Here is a 27,551-nt window from a genome sequence, read left to right as displayed (position 1 = left end):
CTACTCATGTAAAGTTTGATGTTTGGTGGCTTCTAAATTCATCCCTGTTTTGGATCCTAAGGAATGAATGGGGCTAGGCTAAATGCTAACACATTCACGACCCACTGTGCAAAGATGAAGTGCACGCATTGAAAAAAGATTTTATAAGGTATTTATTAAGTTGCCTAAGTTGAGGTAAGAACATAGTAAAATATTGAAAAACAGTGGTGTTTTCCTTCAAGGAATAAATACAATTACAAGGGATATGCAAGCTAACACAAGCATGCAAGATCGATACTGTTTTTCTCTTTATTTTTACTGTTCCATACAGCAAAGAACACAGACAATGATAAAGAGAAAGTATGCATGTTACTGTTTTTAACTGGTCAATAATGTTTTATAATCCGAGTCATTAAACTTCAGTCTGTATGTAATAAAAGGTGGCTATGTTTAGAGGTCCAGCCTCTCATTAAACTGAGTGGCTTCAGTACATGTTAGGATCACTGATAGAGAGCCCTGTGGCTGAATGTACTCAGTCTGCCGTGATGGTCTATTCATGCAGACTGTTTATTTGTGTTTATGAGATTTTATGCATGAGTTTGCGCATTGGGATTTAGGCCCGAACTGGAGCAAAGCATGACTTAAGGTTACTATCTAAAATTTATTTGATTCTTAAGGATAGTAATGCAAAATTCATTTTATTAAACTTTAATAAATTTCATTGTTTTTTGTCCAAAGTGTCTAAATATACCTTAAAGGGACACCATGAAACTTTTGGCCACTAGGGGGTGCTAGACACGTATTTTTCACTTCTAGCGCCCCTAGAGCCCACAAGCGCCGCAGCACTGTCGCAAAGGAAAAGAACTGGCCAACCTTAAAACTAAACTAAAAACTAAACATTTAAAATGCTAAACGATCAACATTTTGAGACAACAGGGAGAAACGCAGTCATGTTACAACTTTCTGATGAGGAACTCGTCGTGGCAGAAGCCATTTCTCAATCTGAAGGTTGCAGCCTCCGGATGTCGTATTTCTAATACGTCATCAAGACTGTCTTATTTCACAATATTAACAATTACAAAGTTGACTATTATACTTAGTTAATCGTAAATTGTTGCAGTATGCTTATGACTTGCGAATGTAGTGCTCAGTTTACCTTAATAACCCAGGCTTGATGACGTGTGCAGCCTGCATATTTGACCTCCGGAGGCTGCAGCCTTCCAATTCAGAAACGACCAGACGTATTTCCTTGCCTTTTTCCAAACAAATATTGTTGCATCCTCTCTCTCTCCCTCGCCACCAGGATTTTTCGCAATGGCGCTCGTTATTCCTCTTTTTTGTGTGAAAATCGCTCCAAATCCAAGTAAACCGATGCGTTTAGGTCTGCCGCTTTGTAATACGTCACGCGAGTGACAGCGGAACGCAGCAAATGAGGAAGAGAGAAGAGAGAAACGCTCGGATCTGATTGGTGAATGAATAGGCTTTGGTTTTACACTGTGAGCAAGTTTGAGTGCTATAGCATCCTGGATTGTAATGTAAATATCATAGACACAGTAAAAAGAAAGGTAAATACGTGAACACAGCATCTGAATACAGGGAACTATATGCAATATAATCGCCGTAATTTATAAAGAACATCGCATTTATGTATGAATCAACAGTTTATATAAAAAATTGCCTTAAAGGGGAATCGAACCCGGGTCGCCCGTGTCATAGGTCCGTGACACTAAAGACTGTGCCACAGAGTCACATAATAGAAACTGCTCTCTACACTCCTTAAGTAGCCTCCAGCAAAATTCACGTTAAAAACAAAATGTGTGGAGGAAGTGACGTATGCCGTAAAGCAGTCGAATTTTGTAGTTTTTTTTGTGCTCTGGTTACTACCACAAACCCTAAGTTTTAAAATACGAGTAAAAGTGATACAGACCCCGTCAGGCTATGGTAGACATGTCATTCAACCTATTTAAAGTCGATGTACTATCACAAGGGTCTTGAAAATGTATTATGAAGGTTGAAAAATTACATGGTATCACTTTAAAGGGATAGTTCACACAAAAAAAATAAAATTCTGTCATCATTGACTTACCCTTAAAGGGGGGGTTTAATGGTATTTCAAGCATTCTGACTTATTAACACAGTTCAGTCAGGATCACTTAAGAATACCAAAATTATATAATATATTTATATATTATAACAAATATCTGAATTTGGCCAAAGGCTGAGGAATCAAGGGGCTCGGTTGTCATACTGCACCTTTAAGATGCATCCTTTGCATGTATCCCCCAGCCAATCATAACCAACATTTTAGTATGCTACACGTGAAAATAATTAAAAGGGGTGCAATGGTTGTGAAACTGAGATATTGGAGGTGAAGGGGAGGTGGTGGGTAAAATTGTCTGTGCGACAGAGTAGCTACAGAGCGTCTGATTGACTGCTTAAATACTGTTGATTAAAGCAGGTGAGAGTGATTAAGCAGCTGAGCGTCAGCTGGAGTAGTTAGCGATCAGTGCTCTGCCTGAACTACGCTTGAATTCCATCCGGTCACTCAAGCTATATTTCAGTCAGGATCACTTAAGAATACCAAAATTATATAATATATTTATATATTATAACAAATATCTGAATTTGGCCAAAGGCTGAGGAATCAAGGGGCTCGGTTGTCATACTGCACCTTTAAGATGCATCCTTTGCATGTATCCCCCAAACACAACAACGTAGTTGAGTGCATAACTTCTAGAGACTGCTTGTCTCGGAGTACGCGGCTCCTGGCATGTTGGGTAGCATACCTCAAAAGGGAACGCGGTTCCCTGATATTCATCAGATTGGAACAGGCAGGTTCAGAGGAGAGAAATAAAATGAAGGACAGCTGAGGTTGACATTAGTTAATCATTAATTAACGGACCCCCAACACGAGATAACGCGTGCAAGATGTTTCTTACATCTTGGCATTGTTGGAGACTTTTTACGTGACATTCACTCTTCTCAATGAGCAGCTACCGCTGCTTCTGTGGGCTCCACCCCCGACCCAAAGCATTCACAGGCGGTCTAGTCCTTGCGCAGCAGAGCAGAGTCTCTCCCAGTTGCAATCGGGGAAGGAGAAGTGGTTCTCTATCCGCGTCCAGACGGCATAATCGTGCATGCGGGAAGCCGGAGCAGGCGGATCCCGCGATGGCTTACATTAATGGCGAAATATAAATATAAAATGGTCTTTGAATAAAATGAATCACTGTACATAAAATAAATGTACTTGAGGGAGCTGAGCAGCAGCACATTTAGAACAGACAAACTGTACGGAGCTGACGCGTTAATGGGCTATTTACCTACAAAACAACGTTTCCCATCATTTATCAGTGTATGTTTTGAACTGGACTGTTTGGCCATATAAACATGAACATACACACATTTCGTTTTATGAGAACATAAGCAGATAAACAAACGAGAAAACATTTTCAAGCATTCATGTGTCTTAAAATAACATTTTTGACAGTTTAGAGAGAAAGAGAAACGTGAAATAATGTATTAAGCCAGTGTAGTAAGAATGCAAATGTGACGTGAGACGTCACTGTTGAGCAAATGACGCAATGACGTAATCTAGCGACATTTAGCGACTTTCCAAGCAAGCTTAGCTACTTTCCATTGAAAATAGTTGGCAACACTTGTTTCTTATGCTTACATGCTTGTTGAAGATGCGTAGAGCGACTGCCTTCGGGACGTTAAATCAAGTGTAAGACACGAAATGCTGTAAAACTATAACTGTCGAATTTTTGAGGCAATCAATTAAAACAACAAACACTGACACTACAAGGTGACCTGAACGATTTATATCGAAATGAATTGGAACGAATGACGGACATACTCCTTGCTTGTAGTCACATTGGTCCTAAATATTGCATGAAATGCTGTTAATAGAACATCCTGCTATACTGTTGATAAGAAAGTTATTGTTTACAGTGACATAGCGATTTTAGACTATTTGAGCGACAAAGATACTAAAGTGAACTTTTCCAGTGCGCATACGTGCACAAACTCAAAGCTCACGCACTGAAAAGCGCGTTCAAAGATCACGGAAACATAAGTTCTTTGGGCTTGACAGGAGATATACGCACAAATTATCTTAATACCTGTATGGAATGGATGTCTTCCGGCACTTCCACAGAGAGTATTGCAACATCTTCCGATTCCGAGCAAGCCATGGTAACGCCGAAAAGGGTAAGGAATAAAATTCTATCGATCGCATTAGTACTGGCTCAGTCTACAATCTGCTATGCAAATGTCTGTGCGACAGACTCGGTAAAAATGTCTGTGCAACAGACTCGGTAAAATTGTCTGTGCGACAGAGTAGCTACAGAGCGTCTGATTGACTGCTTAAATACTGTTGATTAAAGCAGGTGAGAGTGATTAAGCAGCTGAGCGTCAGCTGGAGTAGTTAGCGATCAGTGCTCTGCCTGAACTACGCTTGAATTCCATCCGGTCACTCAAGCTATATTTATAGAGTTGTTTCCTCATGCTAAACGTAGGCAAAGTGTCAAAAATGCAGTTGGGCGTGTATCAGAGTATTTCTGTGCCGAATGCACTTCGCCAGGGTTCGTACAAGTTTCGGCTAATTTTTTTCGATTACGGTTCTAACTGACGTTTCAGGGGTTTTCGATACGTATCACTTCTTTATATGGGCTTCCGCCGGAAAACTTCCCCCGGAAAACCCCGCCCAGCCGTCAGTCAGCGGGAGACGCTAGAGCTTGCTAACAGCTTATCACCCCACTCAGCTTTGTTTAATTTCAAAAGTCAACAATGGCACAACAAGAAGTGTGTTTTTGGATGTAAGGAGAAGACATCCAGCCTTATGGAAACAATGGATATAGTTTATTATCCGTATTAGCAGCGGAGTTTTGCGTGTGTGTTTGATGCGGTGGATTTTCAGAACCGGGTCATGACGAGTTACACGTGGTAAGTAAGACTTCTGTCTTATGTTGGAAATAGGCGCGTGTATATTATATAAATGACACGAACATGTAGTGAATCATAAGTTAAAACAGTGTTGTATAGTGTTGCATGACTCGTACTCGCTCCTCCCGTGTTATAACTCCTCCTTCTTCATTTTTTCGTACGTTATCGGAAAGATTCGGTAAAGCTAATCTTTTTTTATAAATCTGATTAAACTAAAGACTCTTCAGAGATATAAAGGATGTCATACTACTCTATAGGTACTCCAGATTAATATCAGAAATGCAGAAACAGCGTGTGTTACGTGAGCTTTAAGTTGTTACAAGCCTGTATACAATTTTTGGTTTTGCTGAACACAAAGGAAGATATTTGAAGAGTTTGGTTCCAAAATGCCATAAATCCATTTTGACTAATTTGGGTAAAATGTGTTTTCTATACCATGAAAGTGACACGATGAAAACCACCATTTTCTGTCTTTAGGTTATAATAACATTTAAAAAATGTACAAAGATTTAATATACTGTAAAAACTGAAGATTTTTTTCAAAATGCTATAAATCTATTGAATCAATATATAAATGTGCATTCATCTTTGCCAGGTTATTTTCATTAAGTTGACTAGTGGTACACACTGATTAAAAAAAAAACTAAACATTAATGACATTAATCAAAACACTTACTTTGTCATATTAAGAACACTGTCACTGCTGCTGTCATCCTTGGGACGTCGTCACTGAACTTTTTTGACAGCAATCAGCTGTTAAATGTTTTTGTCCTGCTCAATTTTTGTTGACTTTGAGTAAAATAATGGAAAGTTTTTCATAAGATCTGCTGGGGTCAATGTGTTAGCATGACAAAAGCTTGATGCTGTCATGTGAGAACAAGCAACAGCCGGCATTTTTCCGTCGCCCGAGTGCCTCCCACGTAAATTATTAGATGTTGATGGCTAACGTTTCTTTCCCGTCACAGAAAACTGTGTATTCCGTGTGTATTCAAAGCGCTGCCATTATTGTTTACAATGCGTGGAATGGTGCGCTGTGATTGGTTAAGTGGATTTATTGCATTCTGCAGAAATGGAGGATTGGCGTTTGTCATGGTTTGGAAAAAAGGGAGAAAATGTGACAGAATAACATGGCGGATATCGGATTATGCGTAAAATGAAGAATTGACTTTTTAATACTTACCAAATACAATACTGATTTTGGCATGAACTTTTTTTAAAATGCTGTTTATCGCGTTTTGGAACCAAACTCTTATGCTGCGTTCACACTAGGCGCGGTAGAGGAATGAACTAAAATTTCACACGTGGTTTTTCACGCGCGAATGAAGTGAGTAAACTCAAAATGAAGAATTGACTTTTTAATACTTACCAAATACAATACTGATTTTGGCATGAACTTTTTTTTAAATGCTGTTTATCGCGTTTTGGAACCAAACTCTTATGCTGCGTTCACACTAGGCGCGGTAGAGGAATGAACTAAAATTTCACACGTGGTTTTTCACGCGCGAATGAAGCGAGTAAACTCAAAATGAAGAATTGACTTTTTAATACTTACCAAATACAATACTGATTTTGGCATGAACTTTTTTTTAAATGCTGTTTATCGCGTTTTGGAACCAAACTCTTATGCTGCGTTCACACTAGGCGCGGTAGAGGAATGAACTAAAATTTCACACGTGGTTTTTCACGCGCGAATGAAGCGAGTAAACTCAAAATGAAGAATTGACTTTTTAATACTTACCAAATACAATACTGATTTTGGCATGAACTTTTTTTTAAATGCTGTTTATCGCGTTTTGGAACCAAACTCTTATGCTGCGTTCACACTAGGCGCGGTAGAGGAATGAACTAAAATTTCACACGTGGTTTTTCACGCGCGAATGAAGCGAGTAAACTCAAAATGAAGAATTGACTTTTTAATACTTACCAAATACAATACTGATTTTGGCATGAACTTTTTTTTAAATGCTGTTTATCGCGTTCTGGAACCAAACTCTTATGCTGCGTTCACACTAGGCGCGGTAGAGGAATGAACTAAAGTTTCACACGTGGCTTTCATGCGCGAATGAAGCGAGTAAACACAAAATGTTCAAGCGGCAAACTAGACGCGGTAGACGCGAATTTGACGCCTCAAACACGGCTTGTGTGAACACACTGTAAATTTGTAAATTAGGCGGGTAAGAGGAACACCATTGATTTCCATAGTAGGAAAGAAAAATACTTTGGAAGTCAATGGTGCTCAAAAGTGGTTTGGTTACAAATAATGCTCAAAATATCGTCTTTTATGTTAAACAGAACAAAGAAATGTATACAGGTTTTTAACAACTATATAAATTATTTTTGATGATACTATCATTGTAACAAAAAATATATAATACTTGAAGTGAAACTGTAACATATTAGCATAAGATATTTGAAAAAATATATCTTAATTTAATTGCAATTTTCTTATCCCATTGGCAAATCGCTTTTTCTTGGTTCGAATATAAACCTAACAAATTCAGATTTTCATTTTTTTTCAGTGAACTGTTCCTTTTTTCGCATAATAGCTTTCTCTAAGTGCCTTATCAGCTAAACTTTACAATTAAGTCGTGCAAAAAACAAGATCTTCCTGTGGCTCATCTGGTAAGGCATTGTATTAGCAATGCAAAAGGTCATAGGTTTGATCCTAGGGAACACACATATTTATTAAAATGTATACATTAAATGCACTAGATAAAAACGCCTGACAAATGCATATTGTTTTTTTCAAAATCCAGTTTACTGGAGTGAGATTAGTCAAATAAACGTAACCACACAGTCTGACTAAACTCAAACATAATTCAGCTTCACCCCTGATGTTGAATGAGCCGTCTGATTGTCTCAATCAGCGATCAGGAGACGTTCTGGAACATTTGTGTAATTGAAAAGTATCTCTTCCCAATCAGTCCGTAGGTCGCCTGAATGTAAGCAACTGTGGCTCATGTAGATACCAGGCGTTGTTTCTTTATACAGCGTGAGCTGCGTGCTCAAAGTCAGACACTTTTTCTTTATAAAACACAAGCTGCTTGTTTAACAGGCGCTTGTTCTCACTGCGCAACCAGCTTTAAAAGCAAGGCAGCGTAATGATTTACTCGCAACACCTGAGAATCCCCGTGGTGAGGAGCAGAGAGTTCACGCAAGTGTTACGCTAATCACTACGCCCAAGTAGCAGTGCTTCGCCTTCTGAGAATATAGTTTCCAGTATGTATATGGTTTAAAGATGGCTGTGTGTCATATCTCTGACCTTGTTATTTGTACACGCTGTGACTAAACAAATCACAACATAAAAATAGGAAAATGTTGGTGTTATTTTGTCACTTATAAAGAGCAGTATGCTAGCTGGAGCAATTTACTTCCATTCTTTATGCTAAGCTAGGCTAGCGGTGGGTGCGTCAGATGCAGTAACGGGACGCACAGAGATGAAAAGGGTATGTATGGACTTATCTAACTCTTGGGGATACGGTGTATAAGCTAAAGTCCCAAAAAGTCGGCGCAAAAAGTTACACAGTGCACCTTTAAACCAAGGTCAGAATTCAACTCGTTTTGAAAAGTGTGTGGCTATGATGTCATAGTGACAAAGAGAACAGTACAAAATAACAAATATGCTATTTTAAGGACGCAGTGCCGAAAGTAACCAAGGGGACTATTTTCTGGCAGTGCGTAATATCACGCCTGCTGCAGCCATGTTACATCAGCAAAGTCCATGATTATTACGCCAGAATGGGAGTATAGTCCTAACCATATCTGCCTAGAAAATCGCAACTTTTACTTTTCTGTCGGTCTTAGTACACGATGTAACTACAGAAGAGTCAAGTTTTAAATAGGAAAAATATTGAAACTCTTTGGTTTTTTTTAGCACGATGCTAAGGGTCTAATCAGATTCAATGGATTATGCTAAGCTATGCTAAAAGTGCTAGCGCCAGACCCGGAGATCAGCTGAATGGATTCCAAAACTGTGACCCCGGATTTCCACCAACTGCGGAGCGGCTGCAGATCGGCTCCGCTGCGTTACGGGTCCGCATTCCGCGGTCCGCCAATACCCACCAGTTCCGTATTTGTTGCAGAGCGGCTGCGTGCCGAAGTGCCGATGACCCATGAGGTCTCGTAAATTCACGTGATGATCGCGCAATATCTAGTTCTGTCTCCGCCAATTATGACGTTAAATTATGACGTTTTGCTGGACCAGCCCAGATCACACAACCCATCCTCACCCCATGTCGTCAATATTTGACGACACTTGACCATTCGTCAATATGTGACGGGGAGGGTATACCTTTCGCGTCATTTTTTGACGAACTGGGGACTTCAATACTATTACGTCCGTTGCATTCTCTTTCCTATTTTCTTACCATTTTCGCGTCGGTTTAGGGTTAGATTTACATAATGACATCCCTACCCAAACCTAACTCTAACCCCAACGCCAGGTGACAACTGTCGTACCTAACTCTAACCCCAACGCCAGGTGACAACTGTTTAATTTTGCGTACACTGTTTAATTTTGCGTAATCTAACCCTAAACCGACGCGAAAATGGCAAGAAAACAGGAAAGAGAATGCAAGGGACGTAATAGTATTGAAGTCCCCAGTTCGTCAAAAAATGACGCGAAAGGTATACCCTCCCCGTCACATATTGACGAATGGTCAAGTGTCGTCAAATATTGACGACATGGGGTGAGGATGTGTTGGATCACAACACGAGATCTCGTGAATTCAGGTATGATCACGCGATATAGTCATGTCTCCGCCCTGCGGAGCTGTCTGGCATCCGTCAAAAATAGAAGCTCTGCGTATTTGTTCCGGAGGGCTGCGGATGGCCGGAACGCAGTCAGTGGAAATACACACATTGACTTGAATGGAAACCGATTGACTCCGCCGCCTTTCCGCAGCGGATCCGCAGTCGGTGGGAATCCGGGGTAAGATTCAAATGTTTAACTCTAGGTGAGCTGGAAAATTAGCATATTTTCAAAAAAGTGGAGTGTCCCTTTAAAGGTGATGTAACGGTGATGTTTCAGACACGAGATTAAAAACTACAAAAGATGAGTAATATCGTGCAAGCTCTGAATCCTCCAAAGCCAGCCTATGATATTGCCGGTTTGTTTTCCGAGATGTATAGAAACACTAATCGGGTCGCTATATTGGCCATTACAGCTTTAATTATTACAGTACATGAGGAACCTCTGCAAAGGTAATGAAGGACTCAAACTAATCAACACGTTCCTTTCTTAATTACAGCTTTTATCAAGGGTACTGTCCCAGGTTCCATTTAAAGAAAGGACCGTATTTAAAATGATTTTACCTCTGAGAGCAGACAGAAGCATGAGAGAGTGTCTATTACTGTGTGTAAAGTGCGGGAAAACACTTTGTGCATCCATAACAAGGAAATTAGGCAAAGGCTTTCCTTTGGGGATACGCAGTCAGGTTTTGCGGTTGCAGGGGTGGTAGCTCACATCGATGGGATTTGTGTGCCTCGTGCGGTTTACAAATGCTTTCGGAAGGGTGAAGCCGAGGCATTTCGTTGGAAAACACGTCCATCTTGGCTTAATTCCCTCCGGTGGAAGGGCCATCTGAATGGCTTGTTTCTGGGATGTGTCGCTTAAAACGGAATAAATAGCTGTGCGAGTTGTTTCATTGAGGTCGTTGGATGGTTGTTTTATGTGGGTGAATGTTAATGCTGTAGCTGGAGGCGGCTGGCAGGCCCTCGATCTGTCCTCTTGTCCACAGTCATCCATACTTGTAGTTTTTTTACTTCATTATTGAATCAGGGATCCCAGCGTTTCCATTAAGTTGGCAGTACTAGCCGAGAGGCTGTAAAACAACTTGAGCTATTTGTTCCATTGAAAGGGGAAATGTTTTAAGAGCATTTTAAGAGCACTCTAATGCAGACACTCGTCTTGAGGCGATCCGTCTTAACAATTATCCCCTAAAGACATATTTATATAGAGGACATTAACATGAGAATGATCTGAAGTGTGGCTTAACTTCATTTCCTTACTGAAATGATTACTGTTTGCCGTTGGATTTTGTGTGCGTGTATAAAGATTGTGTGTGCGCGTGCGTGCGTGCGTGTGTGTGTGTGTGTACTCCCCAATGAAAATGAACCATTACTTTATTATACTAAAAGGGTAGTATGTTTTAAGGCAGATTAATTACCATGGTTTAACTACAAATACTGTGGTTAAACTATATGGTTGCTACAGCGAGACAGCGATAAATTTGTGGTTAATATGGTTTAACTACAAGATTAAACTATTGTTACTATAGTGCAACCATGGTATATTTGTGGTTATTATAGTTTTACTAGAAATACCATGCTTAAACTATGAATACTATGGTGAGATAATATTAAATTTGTGATTACTATAGTTTTACTAGAAGTACCATGGTAAAACAATGGTTACTGTTATTACTATAGTTTTTCTGGAAATACCATGGTTAAACTATGGTTACTATATTGAGATAATAGTAAATTTGCGGTTACTATAGTTTTACTAGAAATACCCTGGTTAAACTATGAATACTATGGTGAGATAATATTAAATTTGCGGTTACTGTGGTGAGATAATAGTAAATTTGTGGTTACTATAGTTATAGAAATACCATAGTTAAACTATGAATACTATGGCGAGATAATAGTAAATTTGCGGTTACTATGGTGAGATAATAGTACACTTGTGGTTACTATAGTTTTACTGGAAGTACCATGGTAAAACAATGCTTACTGTGGTTACTATAGTTTTACTGGAAATACCATGATTAAACTGTGGTTAATATATTGAGATAATAGTAAATTCTCGGTTACTATAGTTTTACTAGAAATATCATGGTTAAACTATGAATACTATGGTGAGATAATAGTATATTTGCGGTTACTATATTTTTACTAGAAATACCATGATTAAACTATGAATACTATGGTGACATAATAGTATATTTGCGGATACTATGGTGAGATAATAGTTAATTGTGGTAACTATAGTTTTACTAGAGATACCATGGTTAAACTATGAATACTATGGTAAGATAATAGTAAATTTTGGTTACTATAGTTTTACTAGAAATACGATGGTTAAAGGCACACCGCGGAACTTTTTGGCCACTAGGGGGCGCTTGACATGTATTTTTCACGCCTAGCGCCCCTAGAGGCCACAAGCGCCGCAGCACTGTCGCAAAGGAAAAGAACTGGCCAACCTTAAAACTAAACTAAAAACTAAACCTTTAAAACGCTAAACGATCAACATTTTGAGGCATCAGTGAGAAACGCAGTCATGTTACAACTTTTGGTGAGGAACTCGTCGTGGCAGAAGCCATTTCTCAATCTGAAGGTTGCAGCCTCCGGATGTCGTATTTCTAAGCTGCATACGTCATCAAGACTGTCTTATTTCAGAATATTAACAATTATAAAGTTGACTATTATACTTAGTTGATCGTAAATTGTTGCAGTATGCTTATGACTTGCGTATGTAATGCTCAGTTTACCTTAATAAACCAGGCTTGATGACGTATGCAGCCTGCATATTTGACCTCCGGAGGCTGCAGCCTTCCAATTGAGAAAGGACCAGAAGTATTTCCTTGCCTTTTTCCAAACAAATATTGTTGCATCGTCTCTCTCTCCCTCGCCACCAGGATTTTCCGCAATGGCGCTCGTATTTCCTCTCTTTTATGTGAAAATTGTCACTCCAAATCCAAGTGAACCGATGTGTTTAGGTCTGCCGCTTTGTAATATGTCACGTGAGTGACAGCGGAACGCAGCAATTGAGGAAGAGAGAAGAGAGAAACGCTCAGATCTGATTGGTGAATGAATAGGGTTTGGTTTTACACTGTTTGAGTTTGAGCAAGTTTGACTGCTATAGCATCCTGGATTGTAATGTAAATACATAGACAGTAAAAGAAAGGTAAATATGTGAACACGTGAATGCAGCATCTGAATACAGGGAACTATATGCAAGATAATCGCCGTCATTTATAAAGAAGATCGCATTTATGTATGAATCAAGATCGTGAGTTTATATAAAAAATTGCCTTAAAGGGGAATCGAACCCGGGTCGCCCGTGTCATAGGTCCGTGACACTAACGGCGCATTCACACGGGGCGTAAGCGTTAACGCTTAACGGAAGGCTTGTCTGAAGCGTGGCCAACAGCCAATCACAGTGGCCGCTACACATGCTCCGTTCTTCCATAAATGTAATTGGCTGGCTCAGTCTAGGTAATTTGCATAAGGCAATCTGATTGGCTGACGCACGCGTTGCCGCATGAAAAGTTGAGAAATGTTCAACTTCTGCCGCGAGCAACGGCACTGACGCGGCGCCGACGGATCCACAATTCAGTTCGGCAACGCATGACGTCACCCATTAAAAGTGAATGAGAAGCGTTAACGCTGACGCCCCGTGTGAATGCGCCGTAACACGGTGCCACAGAGTCACAAAATAGAAGTTGCTCTCTACACTCCTTAAGTAGCCTCCAGCAAAATTCACGTTAAAAAAAATTGTGTGGAGGAAGTGACGTATGCCGTAAAGCAGTCGAATTTGTAGGGTTTTTTTGTGCCCTGGTTACTACCAGAAAAAAAGTTTTAAAGTACGAGTAAAAACGATACAGACCCCGACAGGCTATGGTAGACATGTCATTCAACCTATTTAAAGTCGATGTACTATCATAAGGGTCTTGAAAATGTATTATGAAGGTTGAAAAATTACATGGTTAACTATGGTTATGATGATACAATGGTAAATCTCTGGTTACCATAGTTTTACTGGAAGTATCATGGTTAAACTATGGTTACTATGGTGAGATAAGGGTAAATTTCTGGTTACTATAATTTTACTAGAAATACCATGGTTAAACTATGGTAAGTATGGTGAGATAATAGTACATTTGTGGCTAGTATAGTTTTACTAGAAATACCATGGTTAAACTATGAATGCTATAGTGAGATAAAAAGTACACTTGTGGTTACTATAGTTTTACTGGAAGTACCATGGTAAAACAATGGTTACTGTGGTACTGTAGTTTTACTAGAAATACCATGATTAAACTATGGTTTATATGGTGAAATAAGGGTAAATTTCTGGTTACTATAGCTTTACTAGAAATACCATGGTTAAACTATGGTTACTATGGTGAGGCTAATAGTAAATTAGTGGCTACTATGATTTTACAATGGTAAAAACTATGGTTAGACAATGGTAAAATCCTGTATGTGGTTACTGTGATTTTACTACTAATACCATGTTTAAACTAAGGTTACTATGGTTACTACTAATGTAACTACTACATCGCTAAAATGTATAGGTGAAATGTGTACATTTATACAATCAGATATATAGCTTGAGTGACCGGATGGAATTCAAGCGTAGTTCAGGCAGAGCACTGATCGCTAACTACTCCAGCTGACGCTCAGCTGCTTAATCACTCTCACCTGCTTTAATCAACAGTATTTAAGCAGTTAATCAGACGCTCTGTAGCTACTCTGTCGCACAGACAATTTTACCGAGTCTGTCGCACAGACATTTTTACCGAGTCTGTCGCACAGACATTTGCATAGCAGATTGTAGACTGAGCCAGTACTAATGCGATCGATAGAATTTTATTCCTTACCCTTTTCGGCGTTACCATGGCTTGCTCGGAATCGGAAGATGTTGCAATACTCTCTGTGGAAGTGCCGGAAGACATCCATTCCTTACAGGTATTAAGATAATTTGTGCGTATATCTCCTGTCAAGCCCAAAGAACTTATGTTTCCGTGATCTTTGAACGCGCTTTTCAGTGCGTGAGCTTTGAGTTTGTGCACGTATGCGCACTGGAAAAGTTCACTTTAGTATCTTTGTCGCTCAAATAGTCTAAAATCGCTATGTCACTGTAAACAATAACTTTCTTATCAACAGTATAGCAGGATGTTCTATTAACAGCATTTCATGCAATATTTAGGACCAATGTGACTACAAGCAAGGAGTATGTCCGTCATTCGTTCCAATTCATTTCGATATAAATCGTTCAGGTCACCTTGTAGTGTCAGTGTTTATGTTGTTTTAATTGATTGCCTCAAAAATTCGACAGTTATAGTTTTACAGCATTTCGTGTCTTACACTTGATTTAACGTCCCGAAGGCAGTCGCTCTACGCATCTTCAACAAGCATGTAAGCATAAGAAACCAGTGTTGCCAACTATTTTCAATGGAAAGTAGCTAAGCTTGCTTGGAAAGTCGCTAAATGTAGCTAGATTACGTCATTGCGTCATTTGCTTAACAGTGACGTCATCACGTCACATTTGCATTCTTACTACACTGGCTTAATACATTATTTCACGTTTCTCTTTCTCTCTGAACTGTCAAAAATGTTATTTTAAGACACATGAATGCTTGAAAATGTTTTCTCGTTTGTTTATCTGCTTATGTTCTCATAAAACGAATGTGTGTATGTTCATGTTTATATGGCCAAACAGTCCAGTTCAAAACATACACTGATAAATGATGGGAAACGTTGTTTTGTAGGTAAATAGCCCATTAACGCGTCAGCTCCGTACAGTTTGTCTGTTCTAAATGTGCTGCTGCTCAGCTCCTTCAAGTACATTTATTTTATGTACAGTGATTCATTTTATTCAAAGACCATTTTATATTTATATCTCGCCATATATGTAAGCCATCGCGGGATCCGCCTGCTCCGGCTTCCCGCATGCACGTTTATGCCGTCTGGACGCGGATAGATAACCACTTCTCCTGCCCCGATTGCAACTGGGGCTATGTTTACATTAATGCGTTTATGCTTTAAAACGCGTTACTTTTGCTACGTTTACGCCTTTCATCTACACTACATCACCGTTTTCGACCCTCATAAACGGATTCGTTCGCAAACGCTGAAGACCCTGTTTTAGTTTGAGAACTCAGACGTTGCTCTAAGTGTAAATGAACGTAGACGGAGTCTTATGTAAACGAACAGCTGATATTAACGTGACAGCGCATCATTTTCAAAGTAAAAATTATTTTATTGATGTAAATGTTGGTTTGCAACGGAGGTTTTGCCAAAAATAGTAAACATCTACCAACCAGCTATTATAAACGCTATATCGGATTGTTTTAACATGTATCCTTATAGATAATGCCTGTTTTATATTAATGTGTGAGTATTGTTGGGTTTAATGTGTTTATGTTTTGTTTAAATTTAAAGATAGACTGTAATTTTATACGCCATATAGGCGTTGCAAAGGCCAATATGAAGGGAGAATTGTAATGGGTCAGACATTATTTTCCAGTTTAATGTAAGTTTTGTTTGCTACTTTAAAATGAATTTCGTTTCAGATAATTTGTCTCTTAATTTTAATCGATGTTTTGTTGATTAGTTTTGTGAATATAAATTAATAAAAACAATAAACTCAACGTCATTAATATAATGCTGGTTTAGGCGCTTGCGTTTTTAGCTATTTGTGTGTTGCTAGCGGAGGACGTGCACGGACCTCGCACACTTTTAAAAATTAATGCAATAAGCATTTCTGGTAGGCTAAAGCAATACTTCACCTCTTACTATGTTTGATTAAAGTTTGCATTTGCTGAAATTTATTTTTGCTTCAACTTCGCTAATGTTTAGTACTGTTCACTTGAATGCTTTTTTTTAAATCATAAAGACCTTTCTGTTTAGTTATAAAATCAAAATTAACCTATTAATCATATGAATATGTTGTAGGGGGGAAATAGAACAGTATAAGACTTTCCCAAACACATTTTTATAGGTTCAAAAATAGTGTCTGTTATAGTTGCCAGCAAAGGACCCATGTATGACTTTTTGTCAATATCGCACACCCCTAGGCTGCATAAACGTGCAAAGGTAAGCTATTATTAGAGTAATAAGTTATTTTACACTTATATGCGCATGCCCAGTTACGTGATTGGTCAAGTTTCATGCGTTTATGGTGGTGTAAAGTGTGGATGAAGATTCTTTTAAAAATGCCAGTATAAACGAGGATCGTTTTCATTTTAAAATGCCGTTTTAAAACGCAAATGCTCTAATGTAAACATGGCCTAAGAGAGACTCTGCTCTGCTGCGCAAGGACTAGACAGCCTGTGAAGGCTTTGGGTCGGGGGTGGAGCCCACAGAAGCAGCGGTAGCTGCTTATTGAGAAGAGTGAATGTCACGTAAAAAGTCTCCAACAATGCCAAGATGTAAGAAACATTTTGCACGCGTTATCTTGTGTTGGTGGTCTGTTAATTAATGATTAACTAATGTCAACCTAAGCTGTCCATCATTTTATTTCTCTCCTCTGAACCTGCCTGTTCCAATCTGATGAATATCAGGGAACCGCGTTCCCTTTTGAGGTATGCTACCCAACATGCCAGGAGCCGCGTACTCCGAGACAAGCAGTCTCTAGAAGTTATGCACTCAACTACGTTGTTGTGTTTGGGGGATACATGCAAAGGATGCATCTTAAAGGTGCAGTATGACAACCGAGCCCCTTGATTCCTCAGCCTTTGGCCAAATTCAGATATTGTTATAATATATAAATATATTATATAATTTTGGTATTCTTAAGTGATCCTGACTGAAATATAGCTTGAGTGACCGGATGGAATTCAAGCGTAGTTCAGGCAGAGCACTGATCGCTAACTACTCCAGCTGACGCTCAGCTGCTTAATCACTCTCACCTGCTTTAATCAACAGTATTTAAGCAGTTAATCAGACGCTCTGTAGCTACTCTGTCGCACAGACAATTTTACCCACCACCTCCCCTTCACCTCCAATATCTCAGTTTCACAACCATTGCACCCCTTTTAATTATTTTCACGTGTAGCATACTAAAATGTTGGTTATGATTGGCTGGGGGATACATGCAAAGGATGCATCTTAAAGGTGCAGTATGACAACCGAGCCCCTTGATTCCTCAGCCTTTGGCCAAATTCAGATATTGTTATAATATATAAATATATTATATAATTTTGGTATTCTTAAGTGATCCTGACTGAAATATGGTGAGCAACTGCAGCTGCATAAAAACAACGTACTGTTAAATGTAAGTATCTAATTTAATCTGCTTTGGGAGTGACCTCTGTGGGTCCTGATAACACTAATCAGGACAAAGGTCTGATTTTACAATAAGACCCACGTGGATTATGGGATTTGTAGGTATATGCCCCCTTAAATCTGTCATGAGAATGATAATCAGCATATCTTAACTTCCCCCTCGGTTTGGGATGCACGGGAGATCTTGGCTAATTCGCCTGCTTATCTCAAATGTTCATTGGTGTGGGAAACGGCCTCTGATGGCCAAACCCAGGGTCTTTATCTCACGCTTTAGTACATTAGCATCTTTGTGGAGAGACTAGATATTCGGCCCTTTCCTGGGCTTGAAACAGCTGGCCGGCCTTCACAGGGGTCCGAATCTAATCCGAATCTGTCAGCATGCATTCACTCTTCATGAATTTCCATAACCACTGAATATACGATCAAATGAAGATCTGCTGATGTATGATAACATTCAAAAACATTAAATAAAATAATCTCTCTTTTTCTGTAGTTGACTTTATAGGAGGGTTCGATTCATACGGCTACCAAGGACCACAGAAGACATCACATTTGCAACTACAACCAATGTACATGTAAGTACCACAAACACGCTGGATTTAAATGTAAGCAAACATTATTTATTATATAATATAGTTATTGTTAATATAATAATAATATATATTTTCATGATATATTCTTTTAATTTTTTCATCTTTGTTAACTCCTTAGATTTAAATAAAGTAAGTCTGACACTATAGTAAGGACACGTATGAATGCTGTAGAGTAGCTGTCTGAAAGATCAAAGGAACATTTCTTTGTCACTGTGGCTGCGACAATAGCTATATGTCAATATTAGAGAAGGTATTCGGCTTTCTTAGTCTCTGCTGACGGCTTAAATGTTTATGAAGAAGTAGTTGAATGCTCAGAGGTGGGACTGTGCGATCGCTGGGAGATTTAAAAGGATTTGGCTTATTGACACTGATCTATTGGTGATTGTGTACTATGAAGTCCACAGTGTGCTCCATTATGCCAGAAGGTGAGACAGCAATGCTATGCAAGCTTAGACCTTTATGATCTCAATAGAGAAGTGTTTGATGGAAGAAGCCACAGAGGAAGGGTTAAGGCAATACTCCAGCCAAATATCAAAATGACCCTGGATCAGGGAACAACTTCTGTCTTTGAAGCCCAAAAAAGTGAATCCATCCTTCACGCTACAAGTAATCCACATGGCTCCAATGGGTTAATAAAGGTTATTTTTGTTATGACGAATTATCTCGTCAATTATAGGATTAGTCAATTTTCTTAAAAAAAATTTAGATAGTTTACTCACCACCATGTCATCCAAAATGTTGATTTCTTTCTTTGTTCAGTCGAGAAGAAATTGTGTTTTTTGAGGAAAACATTCCAGGATTTTTCTCATTTTAATAGACTTTAATGGACCCCAGCACTTAACAGTTTTAATGCAGTTTAAAATTGCAGTTTTAAAGGACTCTAAATTGTCTTAAGCGAGGCATAAGGGTCTTGCCATTTTTGGCAATAAAAATAAAAATATGCACCCTTAAACCACAACTTCTCGTCTTCCTCCGGCTGGGTGACGAGCCAGCGCGACCTCATGTAATTGTGTAACGTCGTGGAAAGGTCTCGTGTTACATATATGAAACGCACATTTGCGGACCATTTTAAACAATGAACTGACACAAAGACAGTAATTAGTATCATTCGACATACAACAACGTCAGAACGGTCCTCTTTCTCCACACTTGTAAACACTGGGGCGTAGTTTCGCATATGTCATCTGTGACCTCTTGACATGATGACATATTGCGTGAGATCGCGCTGGCGGATCACAGGACCGGAGATAGACGAGAAGTTGTGGTTTGGAAGTGCATGTTTTTTATTTTTCTTGTCAAAAATTACAATCGTTTCGCTAGATAAGACCCTTATGCCTCGTTTGGGATCGTTTAGAGTCCTTTAAAACTGCAATTTTAAACTGCAATAAAACTGTTACGGGTTGGGGTCCATTGAAGTCCATTAAAATGAGAAAAATCCTGGAATTTTTTTTTAAAAAAACATAATTTCTTCTTGACTGAACAAAAAAAGACATTAACTCTTTCCCCGCCATTGACGAGATATTGACGAGATATCTCGTCAATTAAGAGAAAACGCTTCCCCGCCAATGACGAGATTTTCCGTCTTTTCGCAATACCGCTTTTATCCACCAGGTGGCGCACTTCCGCAACTTATACAACCCGGAAGTGTTGCCCTCTGACAAGCTGCTGCATGTCCGTGTCTGTTTTAAAGATCGCTCTGAATGGGATCTCTATGAAAAGTCCGTCACAAAAATTGAATTATCTCTGCTTTTTGCTCAAAATGTGGTGTTTTTGCAGAAACCTACCCATATTCAAAAGCTGATTACAAAAGAACTACTCAAGGTAGGATGAAACGGGTTTTTTTTGTTTGAAAGCAGAGGGTCTGTTCTTTCATTTGGTATATTATATGTTTATATATCTGAAGAAGAACATTTTCTGGAAGGCATTAAACTTTGGTGAAAATCATGAAAAACGCTGGCGCTGGCTGGCAACTTTTTTAAAAAATGCTGGCGGTGAAAGAGTTAACATTTTGGATGACATGGTGGTGAGTAAATTATCTGGATTTTTTTTTTTTTTTAAGAAAATTGACTAATCCTTTAAGAGAAAACATTTGCATAAAAAAGTGTTTCTGAGGAATTTTTATGTTAATCTGCAATACTGTGATTATCCACTAGATTATCCATGCACTTACCCAATTTATGAAAAACCTGAATCCAAAACGTTATTTACTAACTTTAAACTCTGTGTATGTTTTGATAATCGTTCTAAACAATTATTAAAATTTTAAAATTCCTACACAAAAAATGCAATTATTTCAGCTTTTTACTAAAAAAAAATATTTTTAAAGAAAAATACCTTTATTTAAGATATATAGATAGGATGAAACGCTTTTATCCCATTTTGTTTGTTTGTTTATTGTTTGTTTGAAAGCAGGAGGTCTGTTCTTTTATTTGAAATATTTTATGTTTATACATTTTTAGAAAAAAATTTTCCTGGAAGGCATTTTGTGAAACTTGTGAAAATCACAAAAAATGCTGGCGGACAACTTTTTTACTTTATAGTTATTACAGTTTATAAAGTTTAAATCTAGATATTTTTCTTACAAAACTGCATCAATTTTCCGACCTTTATTAAACAATTGGAGCCTTGTGGATTATCTCTTTGAAGGATTAATGCACTTTTTGGGGGTATAAAGTCAGAAGTTGTTCCCTGATCCCTGTTTCCTATCATTATAAAGCTTGGAAGAGCAAGGACATTTACTCGAAAATCTCCAAATGTGCTTGTCTGAAAGATGATGGACATATGTATCGCATATTGCTTAGAATGAGTACATTATGGGGTTATTTGATATTTGACTGGAGTATCACTTTAATGCAGTTCTGTTAAGTCGCTATAAAACGGTAGCATACACAGCGGTAACAGTTACAATAAAATATGCATCAATAAAATGCATCGTATCTGTTTGATATTGTAGCTGGTGGAGCATCCGTAAATCCCAATACACTTACAAACTAATAAAATATATACCTTGAGTTTACTATAAATTCCTGTGTGTTAGACGTGTCTGCCAAATGTAAACTGGTCATCCGAATCTAAAAGTACACTATAGGTGTATGAGCTATTAAATAACATGAACTGTATTTTCACCATGGCATCATTCAAAGTCATCTTTGGCCTGTGGGTGAGATATCAGCCCAGCTGATGTGAAAACATATGGCGGGGGTCCAAATGTGCCTGTCGCTGGTCTTGGCACGCAAGTCACATCAAAATACCAGCCGGGACGTTCAGCGGCCATCCTCCAGGGAAAAAAAGGCACAGCTGAGCTGCCCAGCATCTGAATTCAGAGACAAGAAAAGAGCCAACTGGAATCCAGTCAGCAATGTGAGATCAGAAAGGATATCCTTTATGGATTTAGATAGTGAGAGAGCAAGATTCTCCCATAATATTGAACCACAGTTTGTCTCTGGAGATTTTAGTCATCGGTCTGTAATTTTTTACCTTGTGGGAGTTTACACATGAGCAATTCCTGAAAAGTCAGGGTAACAACTGTATTGTAGTATTATGTGTTATTCTGGCCAATGTGTTAAGGAATTTTCCACTTTCATAAAAAAAATGCACATAATTTACTCACTCCCATGTCATCCCAGATGTCTTTCTTTGTTCAGTCGAGAAAAAATTAAGTTTTGTGAGGAAAACATTACAGAGCCCTTTTCACAAGAACAATACGGAAAATACACGGAAAATGCATACGGGATTATGTAAATGACACAGACAAATTATACAGAGATAGTGGGTTAATGTTTTGTGAGTGTTGCCTGCTCGTGACTCGGTCCACCCGTTGTTAGCTCTTTGTTTTTTTTTTTTGTTTTTTTTTTCTGAAAGTAGCGGAACAGCTGATCTGTCTTTTATAAATCTGACAAAACTTTAAGACTCTTCGGAGATATGAAGGATGCAATAATACACTCTAAAAAATTTGCTGTAATTTTGCAGCTGGTTGCCAGTAACTTACTGTAGAAGATAAAGTCAAAAAATGTTTCATGTTCATTTAACTTTGAACAAAATGTTGCCAGTAAATAACATAAATGTAAAATCTACAGTAAGTTACTGGCAGCTAGTTTAAGGTGCAGTTAAAGGTGCAGTGTGTAAATTTTAGCGACATCTAGTGGTGAGGTGCTGGTGAATTGCAACCAATGGCTCAGTCCACTGCTTACCCCTCGTTTTTTAATCACATAGAGAAGCTAACGGACAAACATGTCATCGGAGACAACCTAGTAAAAAAAAGTTTGTCCATTAAGGATTTCATGGCGGCACAAAATGGCGACTTCCATGTAAGGGGACCCTCGGTATATGTAGATAAAAACGTCTCATTCTAAGGCAATAAACGTCTTTATATTATCAGTGGTGTATAGTTTTGTATATTATTTTGCATTTCTGTCAAAATATCCTTCTAAAAATTACACCCTGCACCTTTAAGTAAATAACACCTTCATGGTGTAATGCATTTTTGACTGTGCTATTTTCTGCCACAGGTGCGTTTACATGGGCTTTTAAATCAATGACAAGTTACAATGCTTTGTGCAACTTTTAAGATCCATCCATCCTTGTCTTCTGGGAGCAGATGGAGGAGAATTACTGTACACAGAATCCACAGAAAGAAAAGAGAGGAAATTAATTGCTCTTATAAAAGAGCAACACTCCCTTGTTACCCATAAGCGCTTTTCTGTTTTTACTTGGTAAAAGTATCTTGCGCTGAGTATTTACTGTCAGCCGGTGTTTTGTATTTATTACATGGCCGGCTGACTAAACCACTCTGTCACGAGTCTTTTGCTTTTGTAAATGTCAGAGGGTCTCTTTTCCATAATGCATTGGAGTGCTTTGAATGGCAGATCTATCCATAGACAGATTGCATATTTTGATATGGCGGTGGGAGATTTTTGTATGCATGCTTTGGTAAAAAAAAGGGGTGCATCTGCTTTCTGTGCTTCTTAGATGCAGCATGGAGAAAAATAGAAAAGCGTAATGAAAAGTGGAAAAGGTCACGGCTAATAATTTGTTGAAAGGGCAGAAGACATTACTATGCAACTCAAAGATGATGCAAAACCCCACATAGACACAAAAAGATGCTTTGTTTTAGCCAGCTACAAAAACTGCTCATTGATAGAGTTTATCCTAAGCTTGTTGACGAATATTAAAGTGCTTACATTAGAGCTTCTCAAATGGTTGGTTGTAAACCAAATATGGATTGCTGATAGTATCATGGACGGCAGGAAAAATAATACTAAATTCAAATAATAAACAGTTCGACGGCACACGTTTGAAAAAACGAAAACTAGAAAACAACAACAGAGTTATTTTAAAAGCCTCTTTGTTTGAGAACTACTTCTTCCGCCACGGATTTCAGGGCTGCCAGAATGACAGGTAAAACTTTCGGCTGCTTTGAATCTCATATTAACTCAATGGACGGATATGCGTTTTTTTATTTTAACGTTTCTTGGTCACAAAGTGTAGTTTTAAGATTAGTTCAGTCGAGAATATATATTTATTATATTTAAATCTGCAGTCGATTAGTAAAGATAGCGCCTGTTTGAACGTTTGCTTAGTGAGATTCGGTACGAATGAGAACCAAAGCATGAGCGGACGTCAGTGTTCACTCGCCCCGCTGACCACCGCCCTCTCTGGGCTACATCTCTGACAGGGATTCCATGGCTCTGATATTCGCCTTCTTTGTTTTTGATAGTCAAAATGAGATCAAATCAGCAGTATTTGGTGTCATGATGAAACTATTACTTGTTTTCTTATTCATATTTAGTGTCTTTTGTGTTGTTATTGTTTTGGCGCGAGGTAAAAGTTAATAAAACTATGCTTATATAATGATACTATTGGTTTCCCATTTACTCTTAACGCGATACGAGCACTCGGTTATTATTAAACTTTGTTCTTGTCAGTACTATATAAAACAGTTTTTATAAGTGTCAGAGAGATGTTTTTGCATGCTGTTTATAAATATATCAGTGGCGATATTCTCATAACATGTTTTAATAGTCACGTCGCGATTAAATAAATGATCAATGTCCACATTTAAAAGCTGCGGTGCTTACCTGCAGTTCCACAGTGTTTTCACGTTCTGTTAAGAGATATAGCTCCAGAAGAAAAACCGAGTGTTTACATTCCTCTTTCCAAGTGTCCAGACGATGTGACAAGACATTAATCCCATTAAGTTTAACGTAACATCCAAGAGCGCTGATCTTTAACGGAATAATAACTTCCGATTGGGATTCACCGACTGATTTACGAGCTAGTGAACTAATAAGACACACGGAGAGTGTTTAAAAACAGCGCGTCTGTGTTTTTCCATTCAGAGATTAGCCTGTTTAGGACCTCCATTCACTAGGTGGCGGAATGATACGAAAGGTGAAGAGGTTACTGTGCCGTTATCAGTACAATATCGCATAGCTCTTAGCCAATCAGATTCGAGAACCAGAAAGACCTGTTGTATAAAATAAATTATCTATATGGTATTGTAAGCCAAAACTTCAAATATGTGCTCTGGGGACACCAAATATTTTTTTGACATCTTTAAAAAGTCTTGTAAAATGTCCCCTTTAACACTTTCCCATTTTCTTTGTTTTCTTCCTCCATAGGTCAAAGTGAGAGGATATCTGCCTTATCAACCAATCAAAATGAAGAACTGATGTTCGTCTTTCTACGTAAATGTCTTAACATGATAGTGTCTTACGAACTGTCGGAGGAACACAGAACCGACGTTTAACCTCACAAACTAATGCAACCTAGCAGATTTTCTTTGTCTATGCCCAGCCCTTCCTCTCTCTCTCTCTCTCGCTCAGCACCAGAGCATCGCTGCAGAGATCCGGGAGGTACGAGAGAGCCACCCTGTGGCCAAGCTCCCTCAGCAGACTCTCGCTTCATTGCAACCATGAACAATACAAAGCGGTGCTGAGCAAATGAGCAGATTGTGTTGATCTCTGCGGATGCCAGAAGACAGAAATTACAAAGACTTGGACTCGTGCAATGGACCCGGTGGATCCAAGCAGGACAGAAACCATCCGCACTTAAAGAATGTTCATTAACCAGTCAGTATGATATTAGTTAACTGATGTAGTTTTACAATCTTCAAATGTTGACTGGGGTAAATTGTCGTGGTCGTGTTTACAAAGGGTTATTCTAGCAGTCACGGTTTTCTTACCCGATTAGTTTTTCTTCTCCTGGATGTACGTGTGCGTTGAAAGTGCCAAGACGAGTTACAAAAAACGAATAAAGATAACAGTAGCTGCTAAGAGATTCATATTTTTTGGAGTTAAAGGATGATTTTATCAGATCGACGTCAACACAGGATCAACCGTACTTGTTTGCATGGGGTGTCAAAAATCTGTTGCGTATTTAATATCTTTCAGCTAGAAATAGGCCGACCTTGGAAGAGGTAGCAGTTGGCCGTCGAGCGACTGTCCTTGCTCCAAAAGGTTGTTTGTGAATATCGTGTTTTTTAAGATGGTGTTGAGTCCTGTTATCGAGATACCGAATAGAATACAGTCGTAACTTCTTTCTATTTTAAGCCTTTTTTTAACGTGTGCCACTGTTCGCTATTTTCTAGTAGACTAATAATTTATTATGCCGTGTAGGTGGGCATTTTTCGAGATAAATGTAAAATATTTGGAGGGGGTAGGAATAGCATTATTATGTGCGAGAAAGTCAAAAAGGGTTGAAACTTTTTGTTTTGTGTCATACCAAGAAGGTGAAAAACAATATTAGAAAGTTTCAAATTGGTGCCCGAATTTCATGCGAGAGCTCTGTTCATGTTATCTGTTCAAAAGCTATTTAGGAATTTCCACTTTCTGATTTAGCTGTACTGTATGGTAACCTCCTGAATATCACGAAACAATTTTGAGCCTGGACCACAAAATTAGTTATAAGTTGCACGGGTATATTTGAAGAGTTTGGTTCCAAAACGCAATAAATTCATTTTGACTAATTTGCGTAAAAACGTGTTTAAAAAAGAGATTAAAAACACTATTTTTAGTACAAACTTTCACATAGCATCTTTAGGTTATAACAACATAAAAAATTCAAATCCATTATTTGATTTTGAAAGCTTTATTATAAAAACGGATTATTTTTTCCACAAAATGCAATAAATCCATGACAAAATCAGAATTTTTCCGTTTTCCGTAAATTATTAGATTTTGATGGCTTACGTTTCTTTCCTGTCACAGAAAACCACCACAGGTTTATTAATGCCATCAACGTATTATTATTATTATTATTATTTTTTTGATGATCATGAAGTACAAGATGAGGAAAACTAAGATTCTGTGTATTCATCGTGCCGCCATTGTTGTTTACAATGCGTGGAATGGTGCGCTGTGATTCGTTGATCGGATTTATTGCATTTTACAGAAAAGGAGGAGTGGCATTTATTGCGTTTTGGGAAAAAGGGAGAAAAGATGACAGAATAACACGGCGGATTTTGGATTTTGCGTAAAATTAAGAATTTACTTTTAAAAACTGACCTGATACAATACTGATTTTGGCGGTGACTCTTTTTTAATGGCATTTATCGCGTTTTGGACTTTTAAACTCTTAATTTGTAGCAATTGTCAACAATACATTGTATGGGTCAAAATTATTGATTTTTTTTAATAACAAAAATCATTAGGATATTAACCAACAGTCCCTCCAGAAAAACGCGATTATGCGATCGCATGATTCAATGCATACTCAGCCAAAGTCCACATATTTATGCGGGGCCGCATTTTTTCAATATGCCGCACTTTCACGTGCAAAATATGCGGGGCTTGCATGATTTCATAATTAATAATCGTAGCAAAAAGTCACTTATGTCTTAGCAGAAAGTTGAAAAATGTTGCATATACTTCACATAAGCTCAGCCATGTCCCCTATTGCCATGGGAACGTTGTGAAGTGACGTAATTATGCGACAGCAGTTTTTGCAAGTTCCCGCAGTTTTGCAAGTTCCTGCAATTTCATTCCATAAAATTGCATAAATATCCTACATATTCCATCG

General features: G+C 38.4%; 1 protein-coding gene across 2 annotated transcripts in view; it reads left to right on the top strand.

The window, feature by feature from the left end:
- Positions 1–27,164, top strand: part of nkain2 (sodium/potassium transporting ATPase interacting 2) — a 235,751-nt gene extending 208,587 nt beyond the window's left edge. Inside the window, exons 6-8 of one of the 2 annotated variants that reach the window (XR_008639129.2) lie at positions 18,434–18,515; positions 25,154–25,219; positions 25,358–27,164. Coding sequence is in view for 1 of the 2 variants with exons in the window: in XM_055185591.2 (XP_055041566.1) it covers positions 18,434–18,515; positions 25,154–25,163 (92 nt within the window). In the remaining variant the exon portion in view is untranslated. Of the gene's footprint in view, positions 1–18,433; positions 18,516–25,153 lie in introns of both variants that reach the window. The other variant, XM_055185591.2, reaches the window with a different exon arrangement.
- Positions 27,165–27,551: the final 387 nt, after the last annotated feature.

The sequence above is a fragment of the Misgurnus anguillicaudatus genome, chromosome 18, assembly GCF_027580225.2.
Source record: "Misgurnus anguillicaudatus chromosome 18, ASM2758022v2, whole genome shotgun sequence".
Classification (NCBI taxonomy): Eukaryota; Metazoa; Chordata; class Actinopteri; order Cypriniformes; family Cobitidae; genus Misgurnus; species Misgurnus anguillicaudatus.
The sequence above is the reverse complement of the archived record's forward strand: the minus strand, read 5'-3'. Positions and strand labels throughout refer to the sequence as shown.